This window comes from Cyprinodon tularosa, unplaced genomic scaffold (genome assembly GCF_016077235.1).
Source record: "Cyprinodon tularosa strain WSP-4 unplaced genomic scaffold, ASM1607723v1 ctg492, whole genome shotgun sequence".
In the NCBI taxonomy this organism is placed as follows: domain Eukaryota; kingdom Metazoa; phylum Chordata; class Actinopteri; order Cyprinodontiformes; family Cyprinodontidae; genus Cyprinodon; species Cyprinodon tularosa.
Genome location: NW_024039221.1, coordinates 18801 through 46402, shown reverse-complemented (window position 1 = coordinate 46402; position 27602 = coordinate 18801). Strand labels below are relative to the sequence as shown.

Below are 27602 nucleotides of genomic sequence, written 5' to 3'. Positions count from 1 at the left end.
TCTCCATGTTTTAACATTTTACAGTCCTTCTCAATGATGCAGTAATTTATTAGCAAATTATTTTTATATTATTTTTGTCTGCTGAAAGTAATGTAGTCATGTAAATTATTTCATCCTAATGTTTTCTGAAATATGTATGGAAAGTAGGTTATGACTTCAGAAATATTACTTCAAAGATTTTTACACTTCAATGATATAAATAACATGATTTGCACTATTTAAATATATGTGTAGACCCCCTGTTTAATAATTAATTTTCCTTGTTTTAAGGCAGAATTCATATATAAGGGGTTTGGATTGTATATAGAAAAATACAAGTACAGGCAAAAACACTTTGAGTTTTGAAATACCTCATCATCCCTTTATTTTCATCTCAATAAAAAGCTAATTGTTTAAATGAAATTCTGTGTACTACCATTTATGCCAAGCTGACACACCTCATTTCCATTTCAGTCTGCAGAGACAGGGGAAAGCTGAAATCAACCTTGAAAATGTCCAAAAAAAAATATATGTGACCCTACTAAGTTACATTTTTCTGGTTACCTATGTACTTAAAATAGTTACTTCCATAGGGTACAGTTAATTGCAGAATTCAGAAACAAAAATCTTCTTGGATAGTTGTATAAATGATTGCTAAAAATAACTAATTTGTGTGTATGTCTGTCACTTGCAGATGATCAATTTTGAGGAACATTAACTGCAGCTGGAAAAAACATGACTGTCAAAGGAACTTTCTTTTTGCTTTGGAGATTTTTTTGGCTTTTGCTATACGTTAATCCCTCTATCACATATTCGCTGAAAAAATGCACCATAATATATCAGGAGAATTCATCCGCTGATGTTTTGGTGGATTGTGCAAACAGGAAACTTATAACTTTTCCTGATGATATCCCTAAATATGCTACTTCATTAGATCTCTTATACAATGACGTTAAAAGAATTAACAGGGAAGATTTAAGTGAGATGTCTAATCTGAAAAACCTGAATCTAAGAAGTAATGAAATTTCTCATGTGGATGATAGATCTTTTAATGACTTGACCTCATTGAAAATTCTCTCCATTCGTAGTAATAGACTAACCAACCTGACAAACAATATGTTTCAGGGCCTGTTCAACCTCACTGTACTTGACCTTCATGAAAACCAAATTAATCTTATTGAAAACTCTGCTTTAAAGTTTCTAATCAGCTTAGAGTTCTTAGATTTGAGTGACAATCAGCTTTGCAAAATCACCGACATTATACCTATCCTACAGCTACCGCAAATAAGGAGGCTTAGCCTAGATTGTAATCATTTTTCTACTTTTGAGACCCAGGACCTACCGATGAATCTGTCTTCAAGCCTAAATGAGTTGAAGGTTTCTAGTTCTAGCCTAGATTTTTTCAGCATAACAACATCAATCTTTCCCTTCCTCCAGAAGTTCGATGTTTCCAGATGTGGGTGCCCAGTACCAGCAAAGTGTGATGTACCTGACAAAGCTTTAGTTAAAAATATCACACAGCTTATCTTAAAAGCAGTGTCCTATGAATGCATTGAACAACTCCTCACAAATCTTTTATCTTTGCATCATTTGCAGTTAAGTAAAATGGAGGAATATATTAGAAAAGGACTGCTGTCAAAAGTCTGCAAAATAACAAAAGTTAAGAGACTGGATTTGTTTGACAATGATCTTGACAATTTCTCCACTGAGCTTTCAACATGCTATCAGCTCACAACACTGGATCTGTCAAAGAACAGGATAGCTGAATTACCAAAAGGGTCGATACAACAAATGGAGCTACTGCAGTCCTTAAACGTGAGTCACAACCTTCTTTCCAAAGTTCCCCACGATGTCCGAAGCCTTGCCTGCCTTAAAATCTTAGACTTGAATTCCAATCGCATCTTGGAGTTAACCTGCGAAGATTTTATGAACGCAACAAATCTTACAGAGCTTTACCTAAACGAAAACCGTATTGTCAAACTTGATAAGTGTGTTGTTCAAAATCTCACAGATTTAAAGCGTTTAGATTTGAGTAATAATCTGCTCCGGAAATTTGGAGACACATTTAAAGTTGCTTTAAAAAAACTGGAGTTCTTGGATTTGACAGATAGCCATATATTGTCTTTAAAGACAAAGGACTTTCAGAGTTTGGAGTCACTTAAGCAGTTAAATGTTGCTACATACTTTTTTACTAAGACGAAACCTAAAAAAGCTCTTTTACAAAAAGAACCTGTCATTCGTGGATTACAGCAGCTAGAAAACTTTACAATAGAATTCACCTATGAAGACGCTTTGACAGTTCCCAATTTAAGCAGTTATAAGGCTGAAAATATTCCTTTCAAGTCAATGAAAAGACTGACAGCTGCTTGTTTCGGGGATCATACCGGCCTTCCCTTCAACATACCAACAGAAATGCTTAATGGAATGGAAAATTTGGAGACTTTTACAGCTGTGAATATCTATGCTTTCCCTCCATATGTTGATATGTTTATGTTTAATACAAAACTCAAGAGTCTATCATTTGCCGAAACGGATCTGTCAAAAATGAATCCTGAGTTATTTCATCCAATCCAGAACTTACAGGCTTTGGATCTTTCCAATTCTAAGTTGATATCTTTGGATTTCCTTGTAAAGGCCAATCTTTCTGCTCTCAGATTCCTAAAACTGAGCAACAATGAGCTTACTGTGATTAATGAGACTGTCTTCCAGTCTCTCCCCTCTCTAACGTACTTGGACCTGAGCAAAAACCCGTTTACTTGTGATTGTTCAAATGCAGGTTTTATCAGATGGGCAAAAAGCAACAAGCAAACACAAGTGGCAAACACGCATCAGTACATATGTTCCTTCCCTGTCAACGAGCAAGGACATTTTTTACTAGATTTTGACATTCACTACTGTTTGAACAATGGCAGCTTTTTTTACTTCATTTCCAGCACTTTTCTGGTTGTTCTTACTCTCCTTATATCCTTCATCCACCACTTCCTGAAGTCGCACCTAGTCTATGCATTCTACCTATTCAAGGCCTATCTGTATGACAGTAGGAAGAGGATGAAGGAAGGCCCTCATAAATTTGATGCCTTTATTTCCTACAATGCCCATGATGAGGACTGGGTTTACAGCAAGATGGTTCCAGTGCTAGAGGGAGAGCAGGGCTGGAGACTTTGTCTGCATCACAGAGACTTCCAACCAGGTAAACTCATACTTTATTTCTTTTGTTTGTGTTATAAACCAACTGTATGTGAGAAAGACACATTTCGTAGATGGTATCACATGGAAAAATAAGAGCCAAATAAATGACAACCAACACTATGTGCTACAAAAAAAATTATATGGAAAATAACAGAAGTGCTTAATCTACATGATGTAACAAGAACAGATCAATATGTGCCATAATTTTCCCCAAATTAATAAAAACAAAACTGAGGACATTTTGGAGCAAAGGAGGTGAAATCCAGAGTTAGCTCACAGCTTCAGCTACAAAAGCTAGAAATCATTGACTATGGCCAAAATCTATGTGTCATGATGTATTCAGACCTTAACATTCCTTGGTGCATAAAGGCAGTGTTGTGCCTGAACGCGTTCATTGAACGAAAGTTCATGAACTCGTTCATATTTTGGGCGAACGTGAACTGAACGTACTGCATTATTGCCTGATGAACGTTATTGTGAACTCGTTCATTCTGGCGTCTGTGAACGGCACGCTCTCTCAGTTCAACTCCGTTCAATAGGTTGCCAGATTTCTATAAAGCCCTCCAGGCGAAACCCCGGCTAAATCACACCGTAAACAGGCCTTAATATGTAGCGGGAAAAACACCCAATCTGGCAACACCAGCTACCAGCGTCGTAGCCTACAGCCGCGTGCGTCATCAAAACAAAATTCAGCGTGGAAGCCACAGCAGCATGGAGGCGACTTAAAACAGTTTTATGACCAGGTGGTCGGTGAGGATGATGGCAACAAGTTTGCCCGCCGGCTTTCAGTAAAAAAATCCGCACTTCAGTAACCTTAAATTCCTACCTCAGCCTGGTCCCTCAGTTTGTGTTAGTAAAATCTTCTTGAGCGGAGGTCTTCAACAGGGGATCCGCGACCCCTAGGGGGTCTATGGAGGTACTGCATGAGGGTCTGCATGGTTAGTTGATATTTTTATATTCCCCCCTGCATTTTTTTTCCCCATTAATTGAAATGTCTTTAAATACTCATTAACATGAAATCAACACACTGTAGTAAACAGATAAATGGAGGCAGAAGATGTCTTTCAGTCATCAATGCTCACATTCAGAGACACACAGGAGCTCTTTCAAGCTGGGCACCGTTTCCTTCACAACACCTGTCCCATCAACCAGGAATCAGAATCAGAAAAACTTTAATAATCCCAGAGAGAAATTAATTTCTTTACATTACTCCATCTGTAATAGAGTGACTATAGGACACAATTTCATACAATATATATAGTTAGGGGGTCCCCGCTCCATCTCGCCATCAGTTTGGGGGTCCTTGGTCTGGAAAACATAGAAGACCCCTGTTCTTGAGGGTTTTACTATCCATGTAACTTGTTTGTTAAACCTGCCTGGTATAATTTTCCAGGATTCCAGTATTCCTTTTTAGTATGTATTGAAATGGAATTTCAAATGGAAAAAATTATAAAAAAAAAAAAAAAAAACATTTGCACCTTAAAGACTACTTTCCTATTTTTCTTTTAATAATTACTCATAAAAAAGACCATTCAAGCAGCACATTTTTCCTGATGTTTTTGAGAATATACTGTAGGGGTGAAAGCTGCAGCTGCTACTAGTGTGAAGTGAATGGACAGCAACAAAGCATTAAAGCAACAATGGGGAAATGCTGTCCCCTCAATGCTAATGTAAACCCTGGTTGGATAAGGATTCAAAGCTGGATATGAAGATTAAATCTGACGCACAGTTTCAGTGTTACAACTGATAAAATAATTGCTGTCTGTGGTTCTACAATAGGCTATGGTGTAATTGAGCAATATATGAAAAAAAAGAAAAAGAAAAAAAAGAACTATGAACTAGTTCGTTTTTTGGAATTGTGAACTATGAACTGAACTAGTTCATTTTAAAATGTGTGAACTGAACTTTGAACTAGTTCACGTAGAAAGAGAACTTTCCCAACACTGCATAAAGGTAGTTACTAAGTCCGTGTGTCGACCTCCCAGAACACTCAGATCTTCTAGTTCCAGGCTGCTCTGTACCCCAGAACTAGAACTAAACATAGAGAAGCAGCATTTATTTCCTATGCTCCACTTATCTGAAAATAACTTCCAGAAGACTGTTAATGTGCTGAAAGTAGTTCTTTTAAATCAATGTAAAAATGCATTTGTTTAAAACTGCAATTTTATGTTGTATCTTACAAGCATTTATTCTGCTTTTATTTACATCTATTTTATTGTTGAATTCATGTAAAGCATTTTGAATAGTCTTTGTACTGAATTGTGCTTCTCAAGCTAATTACTAATTAGTAACTGGCCATTTTGTAGCCCATATTAAATTATATATACCAAAAAATATTAGTTACCCAAAGAAAAACATAAATAAATTGAACCAGCAAACTATTCTGCTGACTTGGATCAGGTTGAATGATCTAAGTGTTGATCATTTAATTTGAGAAACAATTTATAATTGATACCTTTAATACTAAGTGTGATTTTACTGATGGGCTGGTGTGCTGCAAGGATTGATTCTAAAGATTGTTCTTGTTAAAGACCTTCTTCTGAATGAAAGTTGCAAGGAGGTCACTTTTGATCCAAACCTTAACATTCTTAAAGTGTATGGAGTTGCGTCAATGTTTCCAAATAGCTTGTCCAGTATCTGGTGTCCAATGGATGCGATTGAGGTGTAGAAAGAAGGATGGGGCGGACAAGAGGCTCAGGTAACTAACTCTAGGAAGACGTTGTTGTTCATCCTTAGGTTTGTATGACTGCATGAAGCTCAGCTTATTGGATAGTTGATAGTTGATGAGTGGATATCAGCATATGGAAAAGTGTTGCGGGCTAGATTCAAGAGTTTGCTGGTTGCATTTTGTCTTTAGAATTTAACTTGCTGTTGATGCTCAAAGAAAGGAGAACTTTGAAAAGCTTTTCTGTTGTTTTCATGGTTTTCAGAATGTGAATGTAGAATTACCAATAATCTGCAACTTTATTTTTCAACTGTCACAACAAACTAATAACTCCTGCATCTTTTACAGCATTAATAATTGCTTAAAAAATGATTAAATGTAATTATTTCACACTATTCACCAACAAAGTCCCACTACTACTTATTAAAGAATCCACAGTGATTTTTTTTTTCTTTTTTGTTTGCTAACACTGTGTGTTCTCATCAGTTTACACATGTATGGAGAAATAGACATGTTGGTGAAGCTGTATTTTAACATGTTTACACTTTCAAAAATACTTTTTATTGAAATAAATACTATATTTATATTAGATAGTATTATAAATTAGAATTCCACATATTTTACACAAAACTTGAAACCACTTTTTAATATTTGAATAAAGTAATACCTTGCTTTAAAAAAAAAATCTGATTAATGTCTGATAATAATTAAAGAAGAGCATATAATAGCAATATAACCTGCTTTTCTTTCATATCTATTTGTATGTTATGTGAACCATTGAGCAACAGTAAAGACTTTTGCTTCAGAAACAGAATCAGAGGACAAGTCAACTTGAAATGCTTTTTCATTGACATTTTAACACCAATGACATTAATGACTTGACCAATACAACATAACTTAAAGAAATGTATCAAAGTTATAGCATGATTCTCTCTCATTGCCTGTTTTCAACTGTGCTGTTCCACATGCTCAGCTTCTCTGTTCTCTTTTTGGATTCTTATCTGCTTCCTGCCATTTGTCTACTTCCTGTATCGGTGTTAAGCAGAGAATGCAAAAACATCATTAACATACATAATCTTTTTTTCTATTTAACCTTGACTAAAACAGAACATAAAAGAACAACCTACAACTGCCACATGAGTGAAGACAGGGCCTTTTATAGTAAAATGATGTGGAGGAATTAGGAAGAGGGAAATAAAAAGCTAACTAAATATAAATAAACTAACAAAACCACTTTGACACTAAAAGTAATTTAGATAGACATGCAGAATTTTTTTTTTCCATTGAATGTTCCAAAATATTACCCATATTTTTTCATTTTGGAAGTGAAAGAGTCAAGTTTTAGGAAGTTTTATTCAGGTAATGAAATGTGTTTTTTAAATCACCAGCAAAGTAAAAATTGTAAAGCGAGTGTTGTATGCAGAAGATAGTTCAAACAGAGGATGGGGATATTCCAAGAGTCCTGCATATTAGTATAAATATGTAGATTTTAGGATGAATGTGTATTAATGGCCAGTTAAAGGTGCAGTAGGTAACTTTTGAAAATATTTATGTTTTAAATAATTGTCAGCATGTCCTAAACGTAGAATATAAGATAGAAAATCTGTGGAAAGAAATAAGGCCCCTCAACCTCTTCTCAGATTCTACTGACTTTTGCAAGAATACACCACTCCTGATCAGAACCAACCAACAAGTTTACTGACTGCAGTGAGCAACAAGTGTGCAAATCCCTCCTCCAAAGCAATGACAGGCAGTCAGACTCAGCAGCTGTGCCAACAATCAGTGTTGCTGAACATTTGGCGGCAATGTGAAATCACGGAGCTCTTATCGTGTTCAGTAAGTAGTGAAGGCTGCTGCAAGCAACTCCAAAGCCCTAGTAGGTAGTCAGAGACAGCAGCAATTCGCGCCTGCAGTGAAAGAGAGAAGAATGACTTCACTCTGTTTCCCCCGTTGAAAGTTGTGTAAATATAACAGCTAACATGATATGTTGTTGTTTTGGGGCTTTTTTTTTTAAACTGTTGAAGTAAAATAGATTCTATCTGCTTTTACTTCATACAAACCCTCATCCACTGTGTGCCTCTGTTAATCGTCTTTAAGTCAAATTTGATTTTAAGACAAGATTGATTTAGTTTTGGTTCAGGTAAGATACTATTGAATAGATGAAAAATTAATTGAATTAATAAACTATATTATATATTATTTTGTCTACTCAATAGTAAGAATGTTTAATCACTCTGTCTTGCGGATGTTGACATTCCTCCGTCCTTCAGCTAGATCGAAGCTTGGCTAAATTTGGTCATGATGTAGTCTGGAAACTTCAAGTTATTTCTCTTGCTGATGAATTTGCAACAGTGCTCACATCCCTACCCTGCACAGTGCATAACATTACTAAAGCTCAAGATTGTTGGCTGATGTGCTGCAGCAGTGCACCTGTGTGCCAATGCAAGGGCCTTTCCTAATCAGTGACTACTCCCTCCCCCTACTCACTCTTCACTACATTTGTGCATGCCCACAGAGGGCTGACAAAATTAAATCCCATCTGAAACCGATCATGTGCAAGTGGCTTATAAGGCCCTCTACAGTGAATGAGGACCTGTTGGTCACTCAAGCAGCATGTGGAGCACGAAATTGTGTTCATCGTGAAGGACATGAGATATAAATGTATGTTCTGTGATGTGTTGTACACATTCACAAAGTAAAGAAACACCTCACCAACAAATCTAATTTCACATTTCACAGCATGACCATCGTTACAATCTTAAGGGTTTGGTCTGCAGCAGCTGGTGTATCATGGCAATAGTCACAGCCAGAGCTTGGACCTTTGCAATGGTGACGACAGCTTCCTATTCCGGTTATGTGAGGAAAGGCCATCTCAAAAGCAAAGGATGCATTCATACCCTCTAGAGCCATCAAAGGGACTCAGATTAGCGTTGAGGGTGCTTCACAAAAAGTGTAGAGCATAGTGAGTAGGGGAAGGGGGTACCCACTGATTGGGAAAGGACCTAAAGCTTAACATTGATGTTTGGTCCCTACCAGCTCATGTGCTATAGATGTTTTTCTGCCATGATTGTGGCCTTCTACAATTTGCTTTATCCTGACCTCTGACTAAGTCAATACAAATTGCAGAACAGTCAACTTGAAGTCTAAATCAGATGTAATTAGGGCATTTTTAAAGATAGGTAAAGGAACAATCAACTTTACATAAAGAGTTAACTGTATACAATCATGGTTCTGTGTCTTCCTTTTGTACAAAGCAAATAGTGTTTTATTAATGAATTTGTGTTGCTTTTTTAAGAGCAAGAACTTCTGTTTTATGACTTTTAGTTAAGTGTTGATTTTGGGCAGACAGATTCTTTCAGATCTCATCAGCAAGGGTAGTTTTTCTAAACATAGTCTTGATAATCATCTTTTTTGTATGTTGGTGTTTAATTGAAAACAAGAAAATTATCTCCAGCAAACAGCTAAATTTCTGTATGTTTCATATCTGCAGGCAAACCCATCTTAGATAACATCACAGAAGCCATATATGGCAGCAGGAAGACCATCTGCGTGATCAGTCGACAGTACCTTCAGAGTGAATGGTGCTCCAGTGAGATTCAAATGGCCAGGTGGGGGTGCTGTTCTTCAATACAGTATTTTAAGGAGGTCAACAGGAGTTAACGGAATAGTACACCCAAAACATGATTAGCCTTCATTTTCTACTCACCCCCATGCTGAACAACACTCTGGAGTACTTTTTTGATATCTCAAATGCATCTGGAGATCTGGGAGGCTTCTTGCTGTCTGCTGACATTCAAATAATGGAGGTCTATGGCGCCCGAGACAGAAAGGTCCATAAAAGTCCACAAAAACGTGTCAATATTCCTCCATACTGCTCGTCCAATGTATTCCAAGTGTCCTGAGTGGGTAGCATCCAGAATTTACTCGAAACGAAGTCATTTAGAATGTTTTTAGAGCATAAACAGTAGTGTTTAGGATTTCCTGAAAGCGCGCTCACGACGCTACGGAAGCCGGCAGACCAAACCAGCGCATTCAGCTCGGCAAAGAACTCATGCTCTTCCTCAACACTGAAGTCCTCAGACATTTTTCTTTCGTTGTTTCTTTCTTTGCACAGGTAAACAGCACATTTCTTCTTCTACGCTTGCATTATTGGCAGAGCAGATGCTGAATGCGCACTTTCATCTGGTTTGGTCTGTCGGCTTCCCTAGCGTCATGAACGCGCATGTGCGCGCTTTCAGGAAATCCTATACACTACTGTTTATGCTCTAAAAACATTCTAAATGACTTCGTTTCGAGTAAATTCTGGATGCTACCCACTCAGGACACTTGGAATACATTGGACGAGCAGTATGGAGGAATATTGACACGTTTTTGTGGACTTTTATGGACCTTTCTGTCTCGGGCACAATAGACCTCCATTATTTGAATGTCAGCAGACAGCAAGAAGCCTCCCAGATCTCCAGATGCATTTGAGATATCAAAAAAGTACTCCAGAGTGTTGTTCAGCATGGGGGTGAGTAGAAAATGAAGGCTAATCATGTTTTGGGTGTACTATTCCTTTAAACACCATTAGCATCTTATACTGTAATAAATTAAAACACATTTTTTATGGCCAACACTGTCTCTATGTTTCCAATACTGACTCATTTAAAGATGCATTTCAACAGTGACGTGCGGTCAGGGGAGGCAGGTGAGGCAGTGCCTCACCAGCCATCATGGAAAGAAAGAAAATATATAATCATAAAGTAATTTAAATTGTTATATTCATCCGGTGGTTTGTACTAAAAAATATTCATTTTTCATGTAGCTTCACCAATTTCGATTTTTATTTGTTCAAAATCGCTGAATTTTCTTATTTTCCCATTCAAATGCTTGGAAGCGATGCCGGTGAGGCAGCAGCGAGCTCTGCCTCACCTTGGATTGCGCAACCCCTGGCTCTGCGCTGGCTGCAAAGCGGAGAGAGCATGTTGCTGTACGGCGTCAATAAAATGGTTTAAACAAATGTAATATGTGAACTTATTTCTAATAATTTGGCTTATGTATATAATGTACAGAGCTTTTTGTCACCAACTGTGTTTGTGTAACGTGTTTCGTGTAATGAGCGATTATAAACGGCAGAGAACAAGTTCGAGGTGAGGCAGGCAGTTCTCTTGCCTCATGGCAGGGGGTGCTCAAGAGACTGAAAACATAAGGCAGGAACAGGACGGATCAAGGAAGGCTTTCTTCCCTGGCAGTGATCTCCATTGAGACAGAGAGACTTTTAAAACTGAAGGAAGATAAGGAGGACTTCTATTCATTTATAAGTAAAGGTAAGACAGTAATAACATTTATTTTGTTTTGTTTTTTAAGGAAATGTGTGTTTTGTGAGCTACAGTTTGTATGTGTAAGGATGCAGAAGTGAAACATAACATGTAAACTGCTGTCAATCTATGCATCTATTTGCAAATCTGATTCTGATGACGTCAGTGCCTCACCAGCTATGAACCTCACCGCACGTCACTGCATTTCAATATTTTTGATTATTTTTCAAAAGTCATACATGCATAATTTTTAGATAGATTTAACATGGAGCATGATTGCAAGAATTGTCTCCACCATACTTTTTCCCCAACTTAACCTTATATTCATGTGTTTAACTTATAATAAAAAATAGGCACATCAGATCGCATACTCATTATGAACTCAATGAAGGCTTTATATCATGTAATACAACATGTTATACAAATCCATCACAATAAAATCAATGTGTTAATAGAGTACAATAATACAGATGTGCCAAAAGTGCTAAATTGGTGATGTACATATATTATACATGTATTTAATATATTGTTACGGTAATGGCATGCAATACATGTCAGCACATGACTTTTTCAAATGAGAAATACCACAAACACTTCAAAACGACAGCATCATCCACTTAATAAGGGATTACTACATTGACATTTCACAGTGAATTACTTTCTATTTTCTCTACTTTGTATTTTCTTACTTGAGAAAAAATGTCAATGGCTAATTTTGTCAATATCTTCGAGTCAGTCCAAGATAGTCAGACTAATGTTACTCTACATGCTATACTATAGGATTCAATGGCTTATATGGATTTTCTTGGTTAGTACATTCACTGACTGTAAAATTACATGTGGAACGTCTTCCTACATCCGCCAAACTGCTTGCTTTTACAGCCATAAAAAGATGCTGAATTATAGACTGAAACTGCTTGTCATGCTTAAAATCATTGTAATAAGGTGTGAATAATTCAACATCTACTTTCTTTCACCTGTTTTTTTCCGTAGCTTCCGTCTCTTTGATGAGCAGAAGGATGTGCTTATCCTGCTGTTTTTGGAGGAGATCCCTAGCCATCATCTGTCTCCGTATTACCGAATGAGGAAGCTGGTGAAAAGATGCACCTATCTGAGCTGGCCTCAGGCTGTGCAACACCCAGGAGTCTTCTGGCAAAATGTCCAGAGAGCTCTGCAAACAGGGGATGTTCTCACTGAGAACAATGACCTGCTGCCCGGACCAGGAGGCTGCTGAGAGAAATAAAGGACCAACAGTGTATCATGAGAAACAAAAATAACTGAAGTAAATGAGGAAATAATCCCACTGTCAATTTGAAGAAACCTACAGTATTTAAAGCAGATAATATTAGTTAAGAAAACCATGCCAATGATTGCACATGTTTATTATTAGCCTTTTAGATTATATTAGCTTTAAACAAGTATTTGTTTCATAAGCAAAACAGAAAGCTAAGTTGTAGAGTTTGAAAAAAAAATATAAAGATTGAATATCAAATTTGTAGAGGAGCAATAATGCCACCAGTTGGGATTCATTAATATAGAAACCTTTCTGATTCAGGGCTTGCTTTGCTATTAGAACCCTTAATCCAAACAGTTAGGTAGCCTCAACATCTTGAGGATAAATATTATATCTCATTGAGTGTTTTTATATATTTTTTATAAAAATAAAAAAGACATATAATATTTATAACATACTTTTTAACTATTTAAAAAAAAAACACACAAAAAAAAACGGATGTTGGATTTTCTTTCTGTTCCTCTCCAAAGTACCAGTGAAGGATCAACAGCTCCTCCCAGTGTTTATTTCTTACCAACACAGGGCATGTGCAGAATTGGCTCACAAATTATGCTGGTGAGATATTCTTAATATAGAGATGTCAAAAAAACCGAACCCTGTTTCTTGCAATGTTCATATCAATGAAATAGAACTTTGTTTTCCTTTACTGACACAGTTTAAGATGTGTATTTCAGAAATGATCATGTATGATAGTCTGTACTGTTACTTTACATTAAAAAGTTCCTTTATTATTGGAAACCAATGTGACAGTAAAAGAAATAGCTGTGTAAAGAAGTGAGACCTGAACAGCCATCACTGCTCAATTTGAAAATTTTAGAATTTACTATTCAACATGAAGTCCTGCTCTTATGCACGTTGATTTAAATTCTTCTCTTTGTTTTATACATTTTCCAACTAACCATTCAAGTTGCATCTGGGAAACTTTAATACTACTGAATTTAATTTTGTAAAACAAAATTATAAAAGTATCGCTTTATCCTGTAGAAACAGTGCCACTTAGGAGTCATGTCTGTTATTTTATCTGAAGCTACAGTATGTTGGAGCTCTAGAAACTGGCCTGCTCTTGATAAACCTTTAGTTTAAATCAGTGGTAAACTTTTATTGAATTTTACCTTTAGTTGTCAGGTTGTAGCCTAGTTTATGATGCTTAATCAATATTTTGTATAGCTTTTTAAATTAATCATTGTTAGATTTGAGTTAAATTGAATTATTGGTTTCAGTGATCGCTGTGTTTTGCAATTGTTCTTTATTCTTTAAGTGTGTCGAATAATTGTAATGTTGAGTCATAATAAATATTATCAAGAAAGATACAGAAACCACCTGGTTCTTCATTTTATGCAAAAGATTTCTCAATGGCCAAAATTTTAACTCAGTGCTTTCAACTGGAGGATTTTTGAAAAGACCTGGCCTCTCCCCTGCAAATGCACAACCCTATACCCTTCCCAAAAGGGAACGCATATTAAACGCGTCTGAGAGTGTGCACAAGCCCATTTCTCCTCATGCATGCTCTGTTTAAAAGTTGCTGTTTGCATCACTTATACAAGCTTACTTTGCAAAAGAAGATCTGCAATTTTTTTCACTATGTCAGACTCACCACTGGTAAGTGTAAACGGAGACGAGCACGTTGGATGGCCTTACGTAAACATATCACCAGAATGATTGACAAATAGGAGGACCACTTATTTTAAAGATCCACCAAAAAAAGAAAACCCTTCACTTTACCTTTAAGCTTATAGTTCTGACTGGTTTATGAACATATAATTATAACAAATGTAACTTTTTTTTTTACCGTATAGATCTAAAGTGTCCGAGTATACGATTGCATCAACATTGTATTTGTTTAAAACAGTAAATGCTTTGTGGTCACCACCTCCTAACCTCTGACCATGGCTGAAACCTGCTCTGTCTTTTTGACTTCGGAAGCAGAAGTGAAATTTGTTGAAGCAACAGAATAAATGAATCTGAAAATAAACATTTACTGAAAAAAAGTATGAAATTGATTATATATAGTTCCTGATGACAAGATAAAAAGAAGGAACAAGATATTCAAAAAAATTATTTTTTGAACTTTTACGGAATGACTATGACCTGGATGACTGAGAATCTTCATCAGCATAAGGAACAAGATATATTAGCTATAATGTGAACGTATTGGATTCTTACCCTTCTTCTTATCAGTTAAGTTTGTGTAATTCTGATATGAGTCACTTCATTAAAAAATCACACTGTGTTTCATTTAATAAAGCTTTTTTTTCTTTAGTACCGGTATATATATATATATATATATATATATATATATATATATATATATATATATATATATATATATATATTATTGTTAAATTTGAGTTGTTTGAGTGTCTTTCCACTGCTTTTTCAAATTGTATTTGTTGATGAGCTGCTAGTCTTAAACGTTTAAAAGTATCCTTGCAAGCACCCTCCTCTACGCTGTTGTCTGATGGGCCCCTGGCAGTGCAGAGCGGGACACAAAGAAACATATGAGGTGAGGGATCATCTCTCTTCGCAGGATGATTACCCCTTTTGTTATTCCAGCCGAAGATCTAAACCAGGAATATCTTTCTTGTTGAAATTTGTCCTCATGTAAATCTTGTTAATGTGGATTACGTTATTTTTCCGGACAACCTGTAAACTTCAGTCTGTCTCTGATCTTCATGGAAAAGGTCTCAACTGTGTCCAGCAGTCCTCAGTCTTCATCACCTCTCTCCCAACTCTCCAGCATGACCTCTCTTGCAAGTACCAAAGTTTTTGGATCTCCCTCACATTCTGCTGCACCTCTGGGGTTCAGTCTGCAAAGCCCAGTGAATCAAACGCATACCGGTCGATGCTACCTCCCCTTTATCTCTCACGTAAGCAAATCCATCAGTCATCAGTTGTCATGAACCAAATCCTTCCTGATCAGCCTGCCTTCTCCCCTCAGACCAATTACAAAGTTCAACTCACTTCCTGCAGTTCACTGCTTCCATATTTTTGTTGCTTTGTAAATAAAACGTTAAAACTCATAGATTATTCGTGCATTTGATTAAAAAAAAACTACAAACATAACATCTGCGAAAACCTGGTATTTTACAGCAGTGTGTCAGCTGTTGGGATTTCATGCGGGTGAAATGTCATCCATTTTGTAAATAGGGTGATAAAAAAAGAGTAAAACCTCAGACGTTCGACTCACATTACTTATTAGATTAATAATTGTTTGAAAATGATGCTTTTGTTTTTATCATTCCTTTTCAAAGTGCATTGTTACTAACAGCAGCCTGTGTTGTTCCTCTTTGGTCTTTTATCCGCTTCCTGTCACACAGAAATCTAGCGGAGCAAGGAAAGGAAAACTAAGCATATTTTTGTGAGGTGGGGGTCTTCTCCTGAAGTTGATCACCATCGTGAACTCCACGTCTTCTTATTTTTATTTTTTTACAGGGAAGTCTAAAGTGAATAGAACTGTTCTGTCAGTTTTCATTTCTCCATTTAGGCTACAGAGATTGAACGTAAAAAAAAAACACGAGGAACATCTGTGAGTATCAATTACATTTCTTAATTTCAGATAAACTGAAAAATCTAATAAAAGTATATTGTTTCTGTTTCTTTAAAGAAAAAAGTTTTTTTGATTGTAAAGCTTCTTGTTAGTCTTGAATTTAAACTGTAAGAAAATTCAAAAATGATTTATGTATAATTCAATTGAGTCTGTTTGGTTTGGAAACATTTTAGTTCAGTTAATTTATATATGCTGGTTAAGATTCTTAGTCATCCAGCTCATAGTCATTCCAAAAAATAAAAAATAAAAAACAATCCACTGGACTTTGTTTCCAAGTTTGAAGATGTTTCACTTTCCATCAAGGAAGCTATTTCAATTCAAAATGTCAGAAATTTTGTCAAGTTCCAGGCTCCATTGAGTAGCCAATAAAAACCTTGCTTTTGTTTTAAAAACATGCAAATAGAAACACAGGAAGGGGTCCACCACTTTGGAATGTGGATCGTTTGGCTTCTTTTGTTAATTTATATCTCACCAATTAACCAATCAAGGTAATGTACGGAGACAATCAGATCATACGGTCAGATCGGTAAAAGGTTTTCTATCTAAGGAAAACCAAGTGATTGCATCGAGTCATTGACTTTGCAGGACAAACTGCTCCTGGATGAGCATGTGGTGAAAGTACGTATATATTTGCTTGCATTAGGTGATTGACTTATTGACGAGCCCCTGACACCAAGCATACAGGAATTAAAACTTTATAGGAAGAAACCTCTAGCTGAACCAGGCTCGGTGTGAGTGGCCCTGTTCAAAGGGCTTCTGGGGTTCAAGAAATGAGAAGTGGAAATGCAAGAGGAACAAGAAGCACTGATCCAGAAATGCTTTCAGTTTTAGAAAAGGTAACAGTATGCTCCCAGAACAGTATGAGTTCTTTGACACTGCAACTTTAAAGAAGGAAGAAGTGAGCAGCAGCAGAGTGACTTGTTTTGCTTGGGGATTTCCCTTTATTCTTCTTTCCCTTATACATGTTTTAAACTGTTGTGGTGTTGTTATTATCGTAGAATAACATTTTTTCGATAAATCATGTATGTATTATAAACAGTAGCTATCTTTTTATTTATTTTTTCTTTTGCTTTCAAGTCCAATGTAAATTGGCTTTGGAGGGTGGGCATTATAAGCTTCTTGCTTCTGCCAATACACCTTTTTTCAGACAGTTTTAGTTTATGTTATATGGACATATACTGTCCTTATTATATACTTGTATGTCTGAAATAAAATTTGTTACTAATTTGTGATGTTTAATCAGTTTCTGAAAAGTTATGTTGGCCATACTGAATGGCTTAGCAGTAAGCTTTGATATCATACATTTTAGTTGCAGAGCTCTGTTTATTAAATCATCTCTGGCAACCTTTCAAAAGTTCAATTTGAAATGAATTGGAATTTGGATCAACTGTGTTTCCTAGAAAATTTAGGCAGCTACATCTTTTTGATGGAATATCATAGCTACCGTACACCAAATTGTTTATACTTTCTCGTGGATGACTGATCATCCCATTAGTGAACTTTCACCAGTTCAGATTTCTGCCACAGCAGAACTCAACCATGTCCAGGCCTGTTTACCTTGTCGTGTTGTAGCATTACGTATTTCTACATATTACTAGCATGACGGACAGCTCCCATGATCACTACACAAGGTGGAGGGCACTGAGCCATGAGGAATATAATTAATGCGAAGTATTTGAAAGTATTAATACCCTAGTGCAAGTTAAAATATTCTTTCACAAAAAAAGAATATTTAGATTGTATACGATCAAATCTGTAAAGTGACCAAATACGCTAGCAATTATTTAGTTTGTGTTATATCAGATATACGCAAATGTCATTGCTAAATTGTATTTTGGATTTGTGTCTTTTTAGTCAAGAAATTTAATTGGTGTTGTCACACCATGTGGTGTTTTCACATTTTTAAGTATCTGCTCCTGGTAATTTATGTCTCTATTTCTGTGCTGTTATTCTCATTTACTTTTGCAAAAAGCATTAAAACCTTTTTTAATAAAGGCAGTCATACCTTCCCTTTGTAAATTAAAAGGTTAGTCAGAATCTTTCAAGACATTTTATTACCCTTTCAGGATTTGCCTTCAAACCCTAATTCCCGGTTGCTCTTCTGTTGTAACTTATTATTATATTGATTGATAATTAAAATGTATTGTTTATTGTTCTCTACAGATGATTTTCACAGAACAACTTCATGAGGCTTTCATAAACTGGATAATATGGCTGCTGCAGGAAGTTGGTGTTTACACTTTATTCTAGGACTTTTCTGTTTCTTTCTTCATATTAACCCCTCTCTGACTTTTTCACTAAAAAACTGTGTAATACTTTATCAGGCAAACCCCTCCTCTGGTGTTTCTGTGGACTGCACTAACGGAAAACTTGAGACTCTTCCTGAAAAAATCCCAAAAGACGCTGTTTCAATAGAATTCCGAGGTAATCTGCTTCAGAAAATTAAAGAGGAATTCCATTACATGTATAGGTTGAAATACCTGGGTCTGCAGAATAATGTCATTAGTTACGTGGATGATGGATCTTTTATTGATTTGGTTTCTTTGAAAACGCTTATCATGAGACATAATGAGCTCTTCTCCCTGACAAGAAACATGTTTCAGGGCTTGTCTAATATCATGATTCTTGATCTAAGTTATAATGGTATTGGATTTATCCACAACTCAACTTTCCAGTTCCTTACAAGCTTAAAATATTTGGATTTAGATCACAATATGCTCAAAAACATTGCTTACATTCGGCCCCTGATTCAACTACCACAAATACAGACCCTCAGTCTTAGATGTAATGACCTGTCTTCCTTTGAAACCAAAATGTTGCTGCTAAATGAAACCTCCAATTTAGAACAGCTTATTATTTCTGGTCAGTACCTGAAAAAGTTCAGCATCACAACACCAATCTTTCCTTACCTTCAGATGATAGATCTATCACATTGTGGGATTGGATTGAATGAGCTAAAATGGGAAATATCTGACAAAATGTTACTGGAGAATGTAACACAACTTTTTGTTGAGGAGGGTGTGCTTTCCTTCAAAGACATGCTAAAAGTCCTAAAAAATCTGATCTCATTGAGACATCTGAGAATTAATATGGTATTTGAATGGATAAGGGAAGGATTGTTCCCCTCTGGCTGCAAACTGAAATCACTGAGGAGGCTCGATTTGTTCCAGAACAGTCTGGAAGACCTGACTTTAAAACTTGGGCCATGCTCTCAGCTTACAGAGCTTTACCTGCAGGAAACTAAATTAAAGGAACTGCCAGAAGGCACTATACATTCTTTGAAAATGCTGATGGTCTTAAAATTAAGCAGCATTAACCTCAACAGGGTTTCATATGACATTAGGAGCCTGACATTCCTTAGAATCTTGCACTTGGATAACAATTACATCTCAAAGTTGAACTGTGAGGATTTTGAGAACACAACACGTCTTACAGAGCTTAATCTGAACACAAACCAAATTGCAAATCTGGATAAATGTGTCTTTGAGCATCTTGCTGAACTAAAACATTTAGATCTGAGTTATAATGAACTGCGGTCATTTGGAGATACATTTAAAGTTTCCCTGCATAAGCTTGAGTTTTTGGACATTAGTGAAAATGACATAAATGCACTAGAGGAAAATTCTTTTGAAGGTTTACGGTCCTTAAGACATTTAAAGATGGCATCTGATAATGTACTATTAATGCAAAATAACACATTTCCTGAAATGAGAAACCTGGAGGACCTAAATGTATCATTTCCATTGGGGCACAAACCTGACCTCCAAGGACTGCAGCACTTGGAAAACCTTACTGCTTACTTTGGAAAAGGGTTTACTTTTAGAGATGCTTATCCAAATAAAAATGGCAATATAAAGAATCTAACATTGTTAAAACGTCTTACAGTGACTAGCAGCCAATATTACAGCACTTACCTCAAAGAAGCTATGAAAATGCTACACACAATGACTTATTTGGAAATATTCAAGGCTGTTAATGTCTATCAGCAAGCTCCAGATGTTGATACATTTCAATTCAACCCCCAGCTCAAAAGTCTGACATTATCAAACACCGATATGTCTGATTTGAAACCTGAGCTTCTTCGACCAATCCAAAAACTGCAGAGCTTAGATCTTTCTTACTCGAAGCTGAAGTCTCTAAATTTTCTGGCGCATGCTAATCTTTCTGCACTCAGATATCTGAAACTGACCGACAATGAGATTCTTACAATCAATGAGACTTTCTTCACTTCTCTAACCTCTCTAACATACTTGGACTTGAGCAATAACCAGTTCACCTGTGACTGCTCAAATGCACTTTTTATTATATGGGTAAAGGACAACAAGCAAACACAGGTAGTAAATGCTCATCAGTATGAATGCTCCTTTCCTCCAAATAAACAAGGCACATTGTTGCTAGATTTTCAGGTTCAATCGTGCTGGGAGGAACCCGGCTTTTTCTGCTTCATCTTCAGCACTTGTCTCGTTGTTCTAACTCTCCTTGCATCCTTGCTCTACCGCTTCCTGAGGCAGCGACTGATCTACACATTTCAACGCTTCCTGGCCTTCCTCTACGACACCAGGAAGAGAACGAATAGAGACTCTTATCAATACGATGCCTTTGTGTCTTACAATGCTCACAATGAGGAATGGGTTTACAAAGAGATGCTTCCGGTGTTGGAGGGAGAGCAGGGCTGGAAACTTTGCCTACATCACAGAGACTTCCAACCAGGTAAGCTCTGGATTTATCTCTGGTCTTTCTTGTCTTGTCTAATAAGTCCAAATAAACATGTAAGAAAAAAAAAATCTAATTCACATTTTCTTTTAGTTTTGGTGAATATTTAATTTTTTTAAGGGAAACAAAAATACAAGGGGAAATGAGTTAAGGTGATAAGATTTCAAATTAATTATCTGTCATTTGTACTTCTTATACAAGGCTTCATGTATCATGAATGGATCCTGTTTAAGTTCACTGTAATTTACAGATATGACACTAGAATGACTAGATTAAAAGTACTGTGCAAAGGTTTAAGGCATGCTTGAAGACATGCTGATAATTTATTCCAGACATACTAATTAAATCTAAATTAAACTGATAGCTTATGTTACTACCCTATGCTTGTAAAGTAATATACTCTGCGCTACTTCAGGATATTTGTCAGGTCTATGATCATCCATTGACACCAATCAAGTGCTAATGCTCATGAAAGTGACATGAAAGTTAAAGCAAAGGTATTTACTGAAACCGAAAAAAGCTGTGTATGAAGATTAAATCAAGTTGTTGAACAGCAAAACTGCATTACCAATGTTAGGTGGCTCAGTGCAGTATAGGAAGACAACAAAACACAAGCCAGTCACACTGCATCAACAAAGAAGTCTCTCCCAGAAAAGTTTTTCAAAGTAGAATGTTTTAAGATATAATGTTTACTGTAACATTTTTAAAAATGCACAAAGGAACATAGAACATAGTGATAAGACAAGGAAACAGATGTCTACAAGACTAAACAGATGAAAGTTACATCAAAACCATGTAATGTGTTTTTCCTTCAAAGTCTTATGATGTCCAGTATAAGGCCATCAACTTACAACAGGAATAATTCAGTTGGACTCAAGTACATTCATCTACTGTCTGAGTATGTCCAGCAAGAGGTAGTCTTCATAGAGGAGTTGAAGCCAAAAAGCCAAATATTGGACAGTTAAACGAGGAAAGGGGACTTAACTATGCACAGAAACATTGTTGGGCTACTGTATAAAACCACGTACTCAACGCTATTCCAGACATTTAGAATTGAAAAAGCTTCTTCAGTGGGAAGCAAAATGTCAAAATGGAAACAAAGTACATAAGAACTGCGATGAAGAAAGATAGCAGCAGTTTCTCTCAACTAATGAGTAAAAATTGGAAGTATTTATGTGTAAAAGAAGCAAGGCTGCTTGCCAACTGGCTGGAGAGTGGTACAATACATGCCTGCAGGCAAGAGTGAAGCATTGTGGATGTTCTAATTGAGTTTAGGGCTTAAAGGCAGGAAAGTGGATTATGTGGTGGAAGATGTCCAACGGCTGTTTGTGCTGCATTTGCACAATTGCAGTCTACTTTTAATCATGTACAAACATTTCTTATTGAATTAAAGTTGGTACTGAATGCTAAAAAACTAAAACAATGACATTTACACATTCACGATCCTCACCTAACATTAGTGTTTCAACACAAGATGGCACTAAAATAGAAGGAGTATCATCTTACAAGTATTTAGGCATCTGGTTGGATGATAAGATGTCCTTTGGTGTCCATATTGAGAGCCTCTGTAAGAAACTTAGACCAAAGTTGGGTTTTTTCTTTAGAATGAGGAAGTGCTTTCCCTATCTTGCGAGGAAAAGGCTAGTTCAGAGCACATTCCTGTCAGTGCTTGACTATGGCGATACACTGTATATTCACTCCAGTTTATTCTTACTTAAAAAACTGGATGTACTGTACCACTCTGCCTTACGTTTTATCACAGGTGCATCAGCTAGGACTCACCACTGCACTCTCTATGAAACTGTACAGTGGTCTTCTCTTTACATGAGGACAAAAATTCATGTACTGACTTTTATTGCCAAAGCCCTTATGGGTAAACTACCTTTATAAATTTTTAATTTACTTTCCATTCAAGATAGTATTTACAGGACTAGGTCATCAGAAAAAATACTTTTACATACTCCATTTACAAGAACTGAACTAGGAAAAACAGCATTTTCATCATTTGCACCTAAAGCATGGAATGAACTTCAAGCCACTTTAAATCTTGAAGTACTTCCATCCATAAATTCTTTTAAAGACCTGTTAAAATCATCATTAACTGACAGATGCAACTGTTTTTGATTGGATGCCTTGTTTGCTGTTTGCTTTTTGGTTGTATGTGTATGCCCAATCTTGTGTTGTGTTTAATTTTGCCTAGATGATATGTATCTGTGGTTGTCTTGTCTCCTGTGGTTTTATGTTAATGTAACTTTTTAAGCCGCCTTCTTGGCCAGGACTCCCTGGAAGAAGAGTTACTTTAACTCAATGGGACTTTCCTGGTTAAATAAAGGTTAAATAAAAAATAAAAATAAAAATCTATGCAGAAAATGCCTCCACCGATAATTTTACATTTCACCTAGAGAAGCCGTAAAGTGTCCAAACAAGATGTCCCTGCCTTTATGTTTTTGACTGTACATATTTTAGAATTAAAAAAATTTAAACAGTACTTACTAGTGAATTAAACTTAATTTCTGGCCAGGGTCTATTGATTTTAATATTTTTTGTGCAAGAATGCCAGCCATCAATTAAATAATTTTCGATGAATCTGAACACTTAATCTCTAAGACAAATCTTCTTTCATACCTTTTTTTTATCGGATTAAGCCGCTAACAATGGGCTTTTGGCTCTTTTCCCATTTGAGTGAAAAGCCAAGTGTCTAACCCCCTGATGGCAAGCTGCATGGCCACTGTCCCCCACCACTGCATGTCTGATGATGACATCACACTGGGTGAGCTTTGCTGCTGTCAGCAGTGAGATGGAGATCTGAAGTAAATAATGGAGAGACACATGGACAGGAGCTATAAGCCTTTGTGTGCTAAAACCTTCCTATAGCAATATGCTGATCAAGATTCTCAGTCATCCAGGTCATAGTCATTGTGTAAAAGTTTAAAAAACAATACACTGGACTTGGTTTCCAAGGTTTGAAGACATTTCGCTTCCCGTCCAGGAAGCTCACTCAATTCAAATGTCTGGATTCGCAGTGAGTCTATATAAAACCTCAAACTCACTGCGAATCGGAGGGACTTCCTATAGCAAATGTAACAGATTGCAAAGCACAGCTTTGCAATGAAAAAAATATCTTTATCTATCAGCAAAGTGTAAATAGCTACCCTTGATCTCAAAAGATATTCTTTTAAAGTTGATGTGATTTTTTTTTTTTTTTGTTAATAAGTACTTTCTTAAATAGGGAGAATAATACCTCTCATTGTGGGGTAAATATAGATACAAACTTAAATCACTCTTTTTTAACATATGTTTGTTTTTTAACATAAGACAATGAATGCTATTTTAAAAGACAGCAAATTTACTGTAGCGGTTGTTTTCACAGGTAAACCTATCATAGAAAACATCACAGATGCAATCTATGGCAGCAGGAAGACCATCTGTGTGATCAGCCGCCACTACCTCAAGAGTGAATGGTGCTCAAGTGAGATTCAAATGGCAAGGTTAGGCTACTGCCTTCAGATAACATTTATATGTTTAAAAAAGTGCACATTCCTGTTTTTCAACAAAACTCTTAGAAATGACTACTTCAGGTTTTAAAAACACTGCCTTGGGGTCAGTGACATAAATTCTGATGGTATGAGGGTGCACTTTTCAAAATACATGGCAGCAAAAAGACAACATTTTGTAAAGACATTGAAGCTCTAGACATGAACAGCAAAGTTAAAGCTTGGGCCTGATTTTTTTTTTTCCATCAAAGTTCATGTTATTGGGAGTTCATATAATGAAAGCCTTATTTCACTACTAAGGAGGTAAGTTGACATAAAAAGGCAAACACAAGGAGGACAGCCTAAAGTGCTGATTGGGGTGATTTGACTTAGTCATTGTCACTCTATAATCTTTAGAGTTTGCAAGTGGAAGATTTGCTGGGATCCCTTGTCCTTTATGCTTCTGCTAAAAATCACAAACCAATTGCAAGTCAGTCTTCTTTAGGATTTTATAGAGCAGTTTTGATTTCACTGACTGTACTAAGCTGCCTTGCCTAAGAAAAATTAATACATCTGTTTTGTCAGAATCAGAATTATGGTGCAGACAAGTTAGATATGTATACAGAATACAAAATCTATAGTTATATACAATATAAAACATACAATACACTATGTACAATATATTGGTGTAGCTTCTAAGTCCTGAACAGGGGAGGGAGAGAGGCAGTGTCAGTGTCACGGGGGTCTCTGGGCCTTGTTGATAAGGCCGGTAGTGGATGGAGAAAAACTGTTTTTGTGGTCAACAGAAGTGTTAGCTTTGCATATCCGCCTTAAAGGCGTTTTTATTCAAGTGTTTGATGATTTTGGCCTCAGTTTTGGTCAACATTAATCAGTGCATTAAGACATTGCTCTGGGTTCTTTGGTGACCTCTTCACTTAGTTGATGTAGGCTTGGAGTTATCATGACAGGTCAGCCACTTTTCACATGGTTTGCCCCTTTTTCATGTTTCTTCCATTAATAATTATATGTTTATGTATATAATATATTGATACTGTGTCCTCTTATTGTTGCAAAGCCATAGAAAAAACTCAGGAACTGTGTACCCTCTATAGACTGATAGATTTCAACAACTTGGTAACATGCATAAAGAAAACATCTGTCAGAGGTTTTCTGTTTAGAGGTCTTACATTATAAAAAAAACTATAAGCATTGAGTCATCTGTAGTACAAATAAAGTTTCTCTTTCTTCCAATTCAAGTTTTCGACTGTTTGATGAGCAGAAGAATGTGCTGATCCTGCTGTTTTTGGAGGACATCCCTTCTAATCATCTGTCTCTGTATTATGGTGTGAGACAGCTGGTAAAGAAATGCACCTACCTAAGCTGGCCTAAGACTGTGCAGCACCCAGGAGTCTTCTGGCAGAACGTCATGAGAGCGCTGCAAGCAGGGGACAGGGTTACCTAGGGCTCAGATTTGCTGCGTAGACCGACGATTTGCTAAGAACAGCAGCAAACCTGAAAGGTTATTAAAAGCCAATCGTAATAGTTTGCAGCAAAAAAAAAAAAGATTTTCATAGTGAGAGATCAAGAGAAGAAGGTTGTTTTGCTTTGATATATATATGGAAGAACCACAAGGTAAAATTCACATTTAAATGAAAAAATGCTTTGATCTAATTATAACTTCAATTGAAAATATTCAACAGGTTTGGCTTAACAAGGAAGTGCAGAACATCTTGCTTTTTGTCATTGAACAGCAGTTAATTATTGACTTGGGCATAATTTAGGCTAATTTGACCGAAATCTATGTACAATTTAGTAAAGATTTGTGTCATCTTGTTTAAATGTTTTTTTTTCTTTTTCTCATGTTTATATAATGTGTACTATATATAATTATTCTACATGATTTGTTAAGCTTTTGAGCATCCATTCTGACTATTCTACTCTTTCAAGGAACAGAATTTTGCATTTTCTAATAAACAGATGATATTTCATGGATATTATGAAATCATTCATGTCAATATCAAAACTTTTTTAAAGTACCAAGTTTTCTAAGTTTTTGTGTACTTATTTTCTTAATGTAATGTTTTGAAAGAAATGTAGTGTTAAAATAAAAAATGACTGCAAACCATTCATTTGGTTTTTCTAACCGGTTCCTTGAGTCCCACTAGACAGACCTGCTACTTTCTGATTTATGATCTCTGTGTCCTAAACAGTTTTCCATAGATTTCATGAAACCTGAAAAACTATTTTAAATTTTTACTTTCATTTTAAATCATATTAAAAAAGCTTCCCGATTTACACAAAACAACCTGAGAATTTAAAGTGTCATTAAGTAGTAAACCGTAAGTAGGTAATTTAAGCAGTTCATTTTGTTATTAAGGCATATTTACAAAATAAATGAACACTAAACAGATCTTCTTTTTTAAATTTTTTTATAGAGTGATTATCCTTTTCACACATTTTCATTTGGTAAATATAACAAAAAGTTCACTTTTTCAATGTAAACAATACAGAGGACACTATTGTAGAATTCGGGAGATAGCTACAATATTTCTTGACTTAGACAACTTTTATTGTCATTTTGTATATACAGATTGTATACAAAACAAAATTTTTGATGACATTTCCATTTCTTAAAGTGCAGCAGTGATCAAAAGTAAACAGTGTGGGGGAAAAAACACAAAACGCATTGACATGGAAGTTCAGAGCATTAAATATATATGTTGCAAATATGCAGTGTTGTGGTTTGGTGTTGTCAGTGTGATGCAGAGTCTGTGACATGATTTAGAGTTTTCTCATCAGTTCAAATGTTTAATGGCGGTGGGGAAGAAGTTTCAAAATCTGCTGGACCTGCATCGAATGCTGCGAGGCCTCTTCCCAGAGGGCAGCAGGGAGAACAGTCCATGGTGGGGGTGTGAGGGAATGATGATGTTCCGGGCTCTGGGCACGCGGCGCTGGGACGCTACAGCCTCATAGATATAGCTGGTCAGAACTCTCTCTATGGAGCTTCTGTAGAAGGTTGTGAGGATGGGTGGGGAAGTTTGGCTCTCCTAATCCTCCACAGGAAGTACATGTGCTTTTGCGCCCTTTTGAGCAGTGAGATTTGTGCTTCTGTTGCCATCTGCATCTAAATTTAATCTGCCTTCTTATCTATGCATTTGGGTTTTCAACTGACTTCTACCAAACCTGACACTGTCAGGTGGCCAGTGCATTGCATCCAATTTTATATATGAACTGAAATAAAATCTTAAAGGCATTCAACTGAATTAGGACCATAAAAGTCTTAGGACCAAAATAAGTCACTGCTGCAAAAATCTACCTATAAATGGATAAAGATTTTAGTGTGTGACAATCCATTAATAAGATGTTTAAACATAAAATAATTTTTGTGAGAAAAATGATCTGAATCACTGTCATTTACTGATACATTACTTTTTCAGGTTAG

At 36.2% G+C, this 27602-nt stretch overlaps 2 protein-coding genes across 4 annotated transcripts; both read left to right on the top strand.

Moving 5' to 3' along the window:
- The first annotated feature begins 693 nt into the window (after positions 1-693).
- Positions 694-13729, top strand: LOC119794801 (toll-like receptor 13). 3 transcript variants are annotated; one of them, XM_038302510.1, is made up of 4 exons: positions 1656-1794; positions 3018-3169; positions 9324-9441; positions 12127-13729. In XM_038302510.1, exons 2-4 carry the CDS (start codon positions 3028-3030, stop codon positions 12365-12367), a joined length of 501 nt encoding a protein of 166 aa, XP_038158438.1. In that variant the 5' UTR covers positions 1656-1794; positions 3018-3027; the 3' UTR covers positions 12368-13729. The 3 variants fall into 3 exon arrangements, with proteins under 3 accessions (XP_038158436.1, XP_038158437.1, XP_038158438.1); XM_038302508.1 differs by having other exon boundaries at positions 694-3169; XM_038302509.1 differs by lacking the exons at positions 9324-9441; positions 12127-13729 and having other exon boundaries at positions 694-1794; positions 3018-3112.
- A 4432-nt stretch (positions 13730-18161) lies between these two features.
- Positions 18162-25723, top strand: LOC119794793 (toll-like receptor 13). Its single transcript, XM_038302505.1, has 3 exons — positions 18162-20684; positions 24058-24175; positions 25418-25723. Exons 1-3 carry the CDS (start codon positions 18185-18187, stop codon positions 25620-25622), a joined length of 2823 nt encoding a protein of 940 aa, XP_038158433.1. The 5' UTR covers positions 18162-18184; the 3' UTR covers positions 25623-25723.
- Positions 25724-27602: the final 1879 nt, after the last annotated feature.

Coding starts and splice junctions, on each gene's coding strand:
- LOC119794801 (XM_038302508.1), top strand. CDS start 715: ATGACTGTCAAAGGAACTTTCTTTTTGCTTTGGAGATTTTTTTGGCTT. Junction 3,170..9,323: donor TCACAGAGACTTCCAACCAG/GTAAACTCATAC, acceptor TCATATCTGCAG/GCAAACCCATCTTAGATAAC. Junction 9,442..12,126: donor AGTGAGATTCAAATGGCCAG/GTGGGGGTGCTG, acceptor TTTTTTCCGTAG/CTTCCGTCTCTTTGATGAGC.
- LOC119794793 (XM_038302505.1), top strand. CDS start 18,185: ATGGCTGCTGCAGGAAGTTGGTGTTTACACTTTATTCTAGGACTTTTC. Junction 20,685..24,057: donor TCACAGAGACTTCCAACCAG/GTAAGCTCTGGA, acceptor TTGTTTTCACAG/GTAAACCTATCATAGAAAAC. Junction 24,176..25,417: donor AGTGAGATTCAAATGGCAAG/GTTAGGCTACTG, acceptor TTCCAATTCAAG/TTTTCGACTGTTTGATGAGC.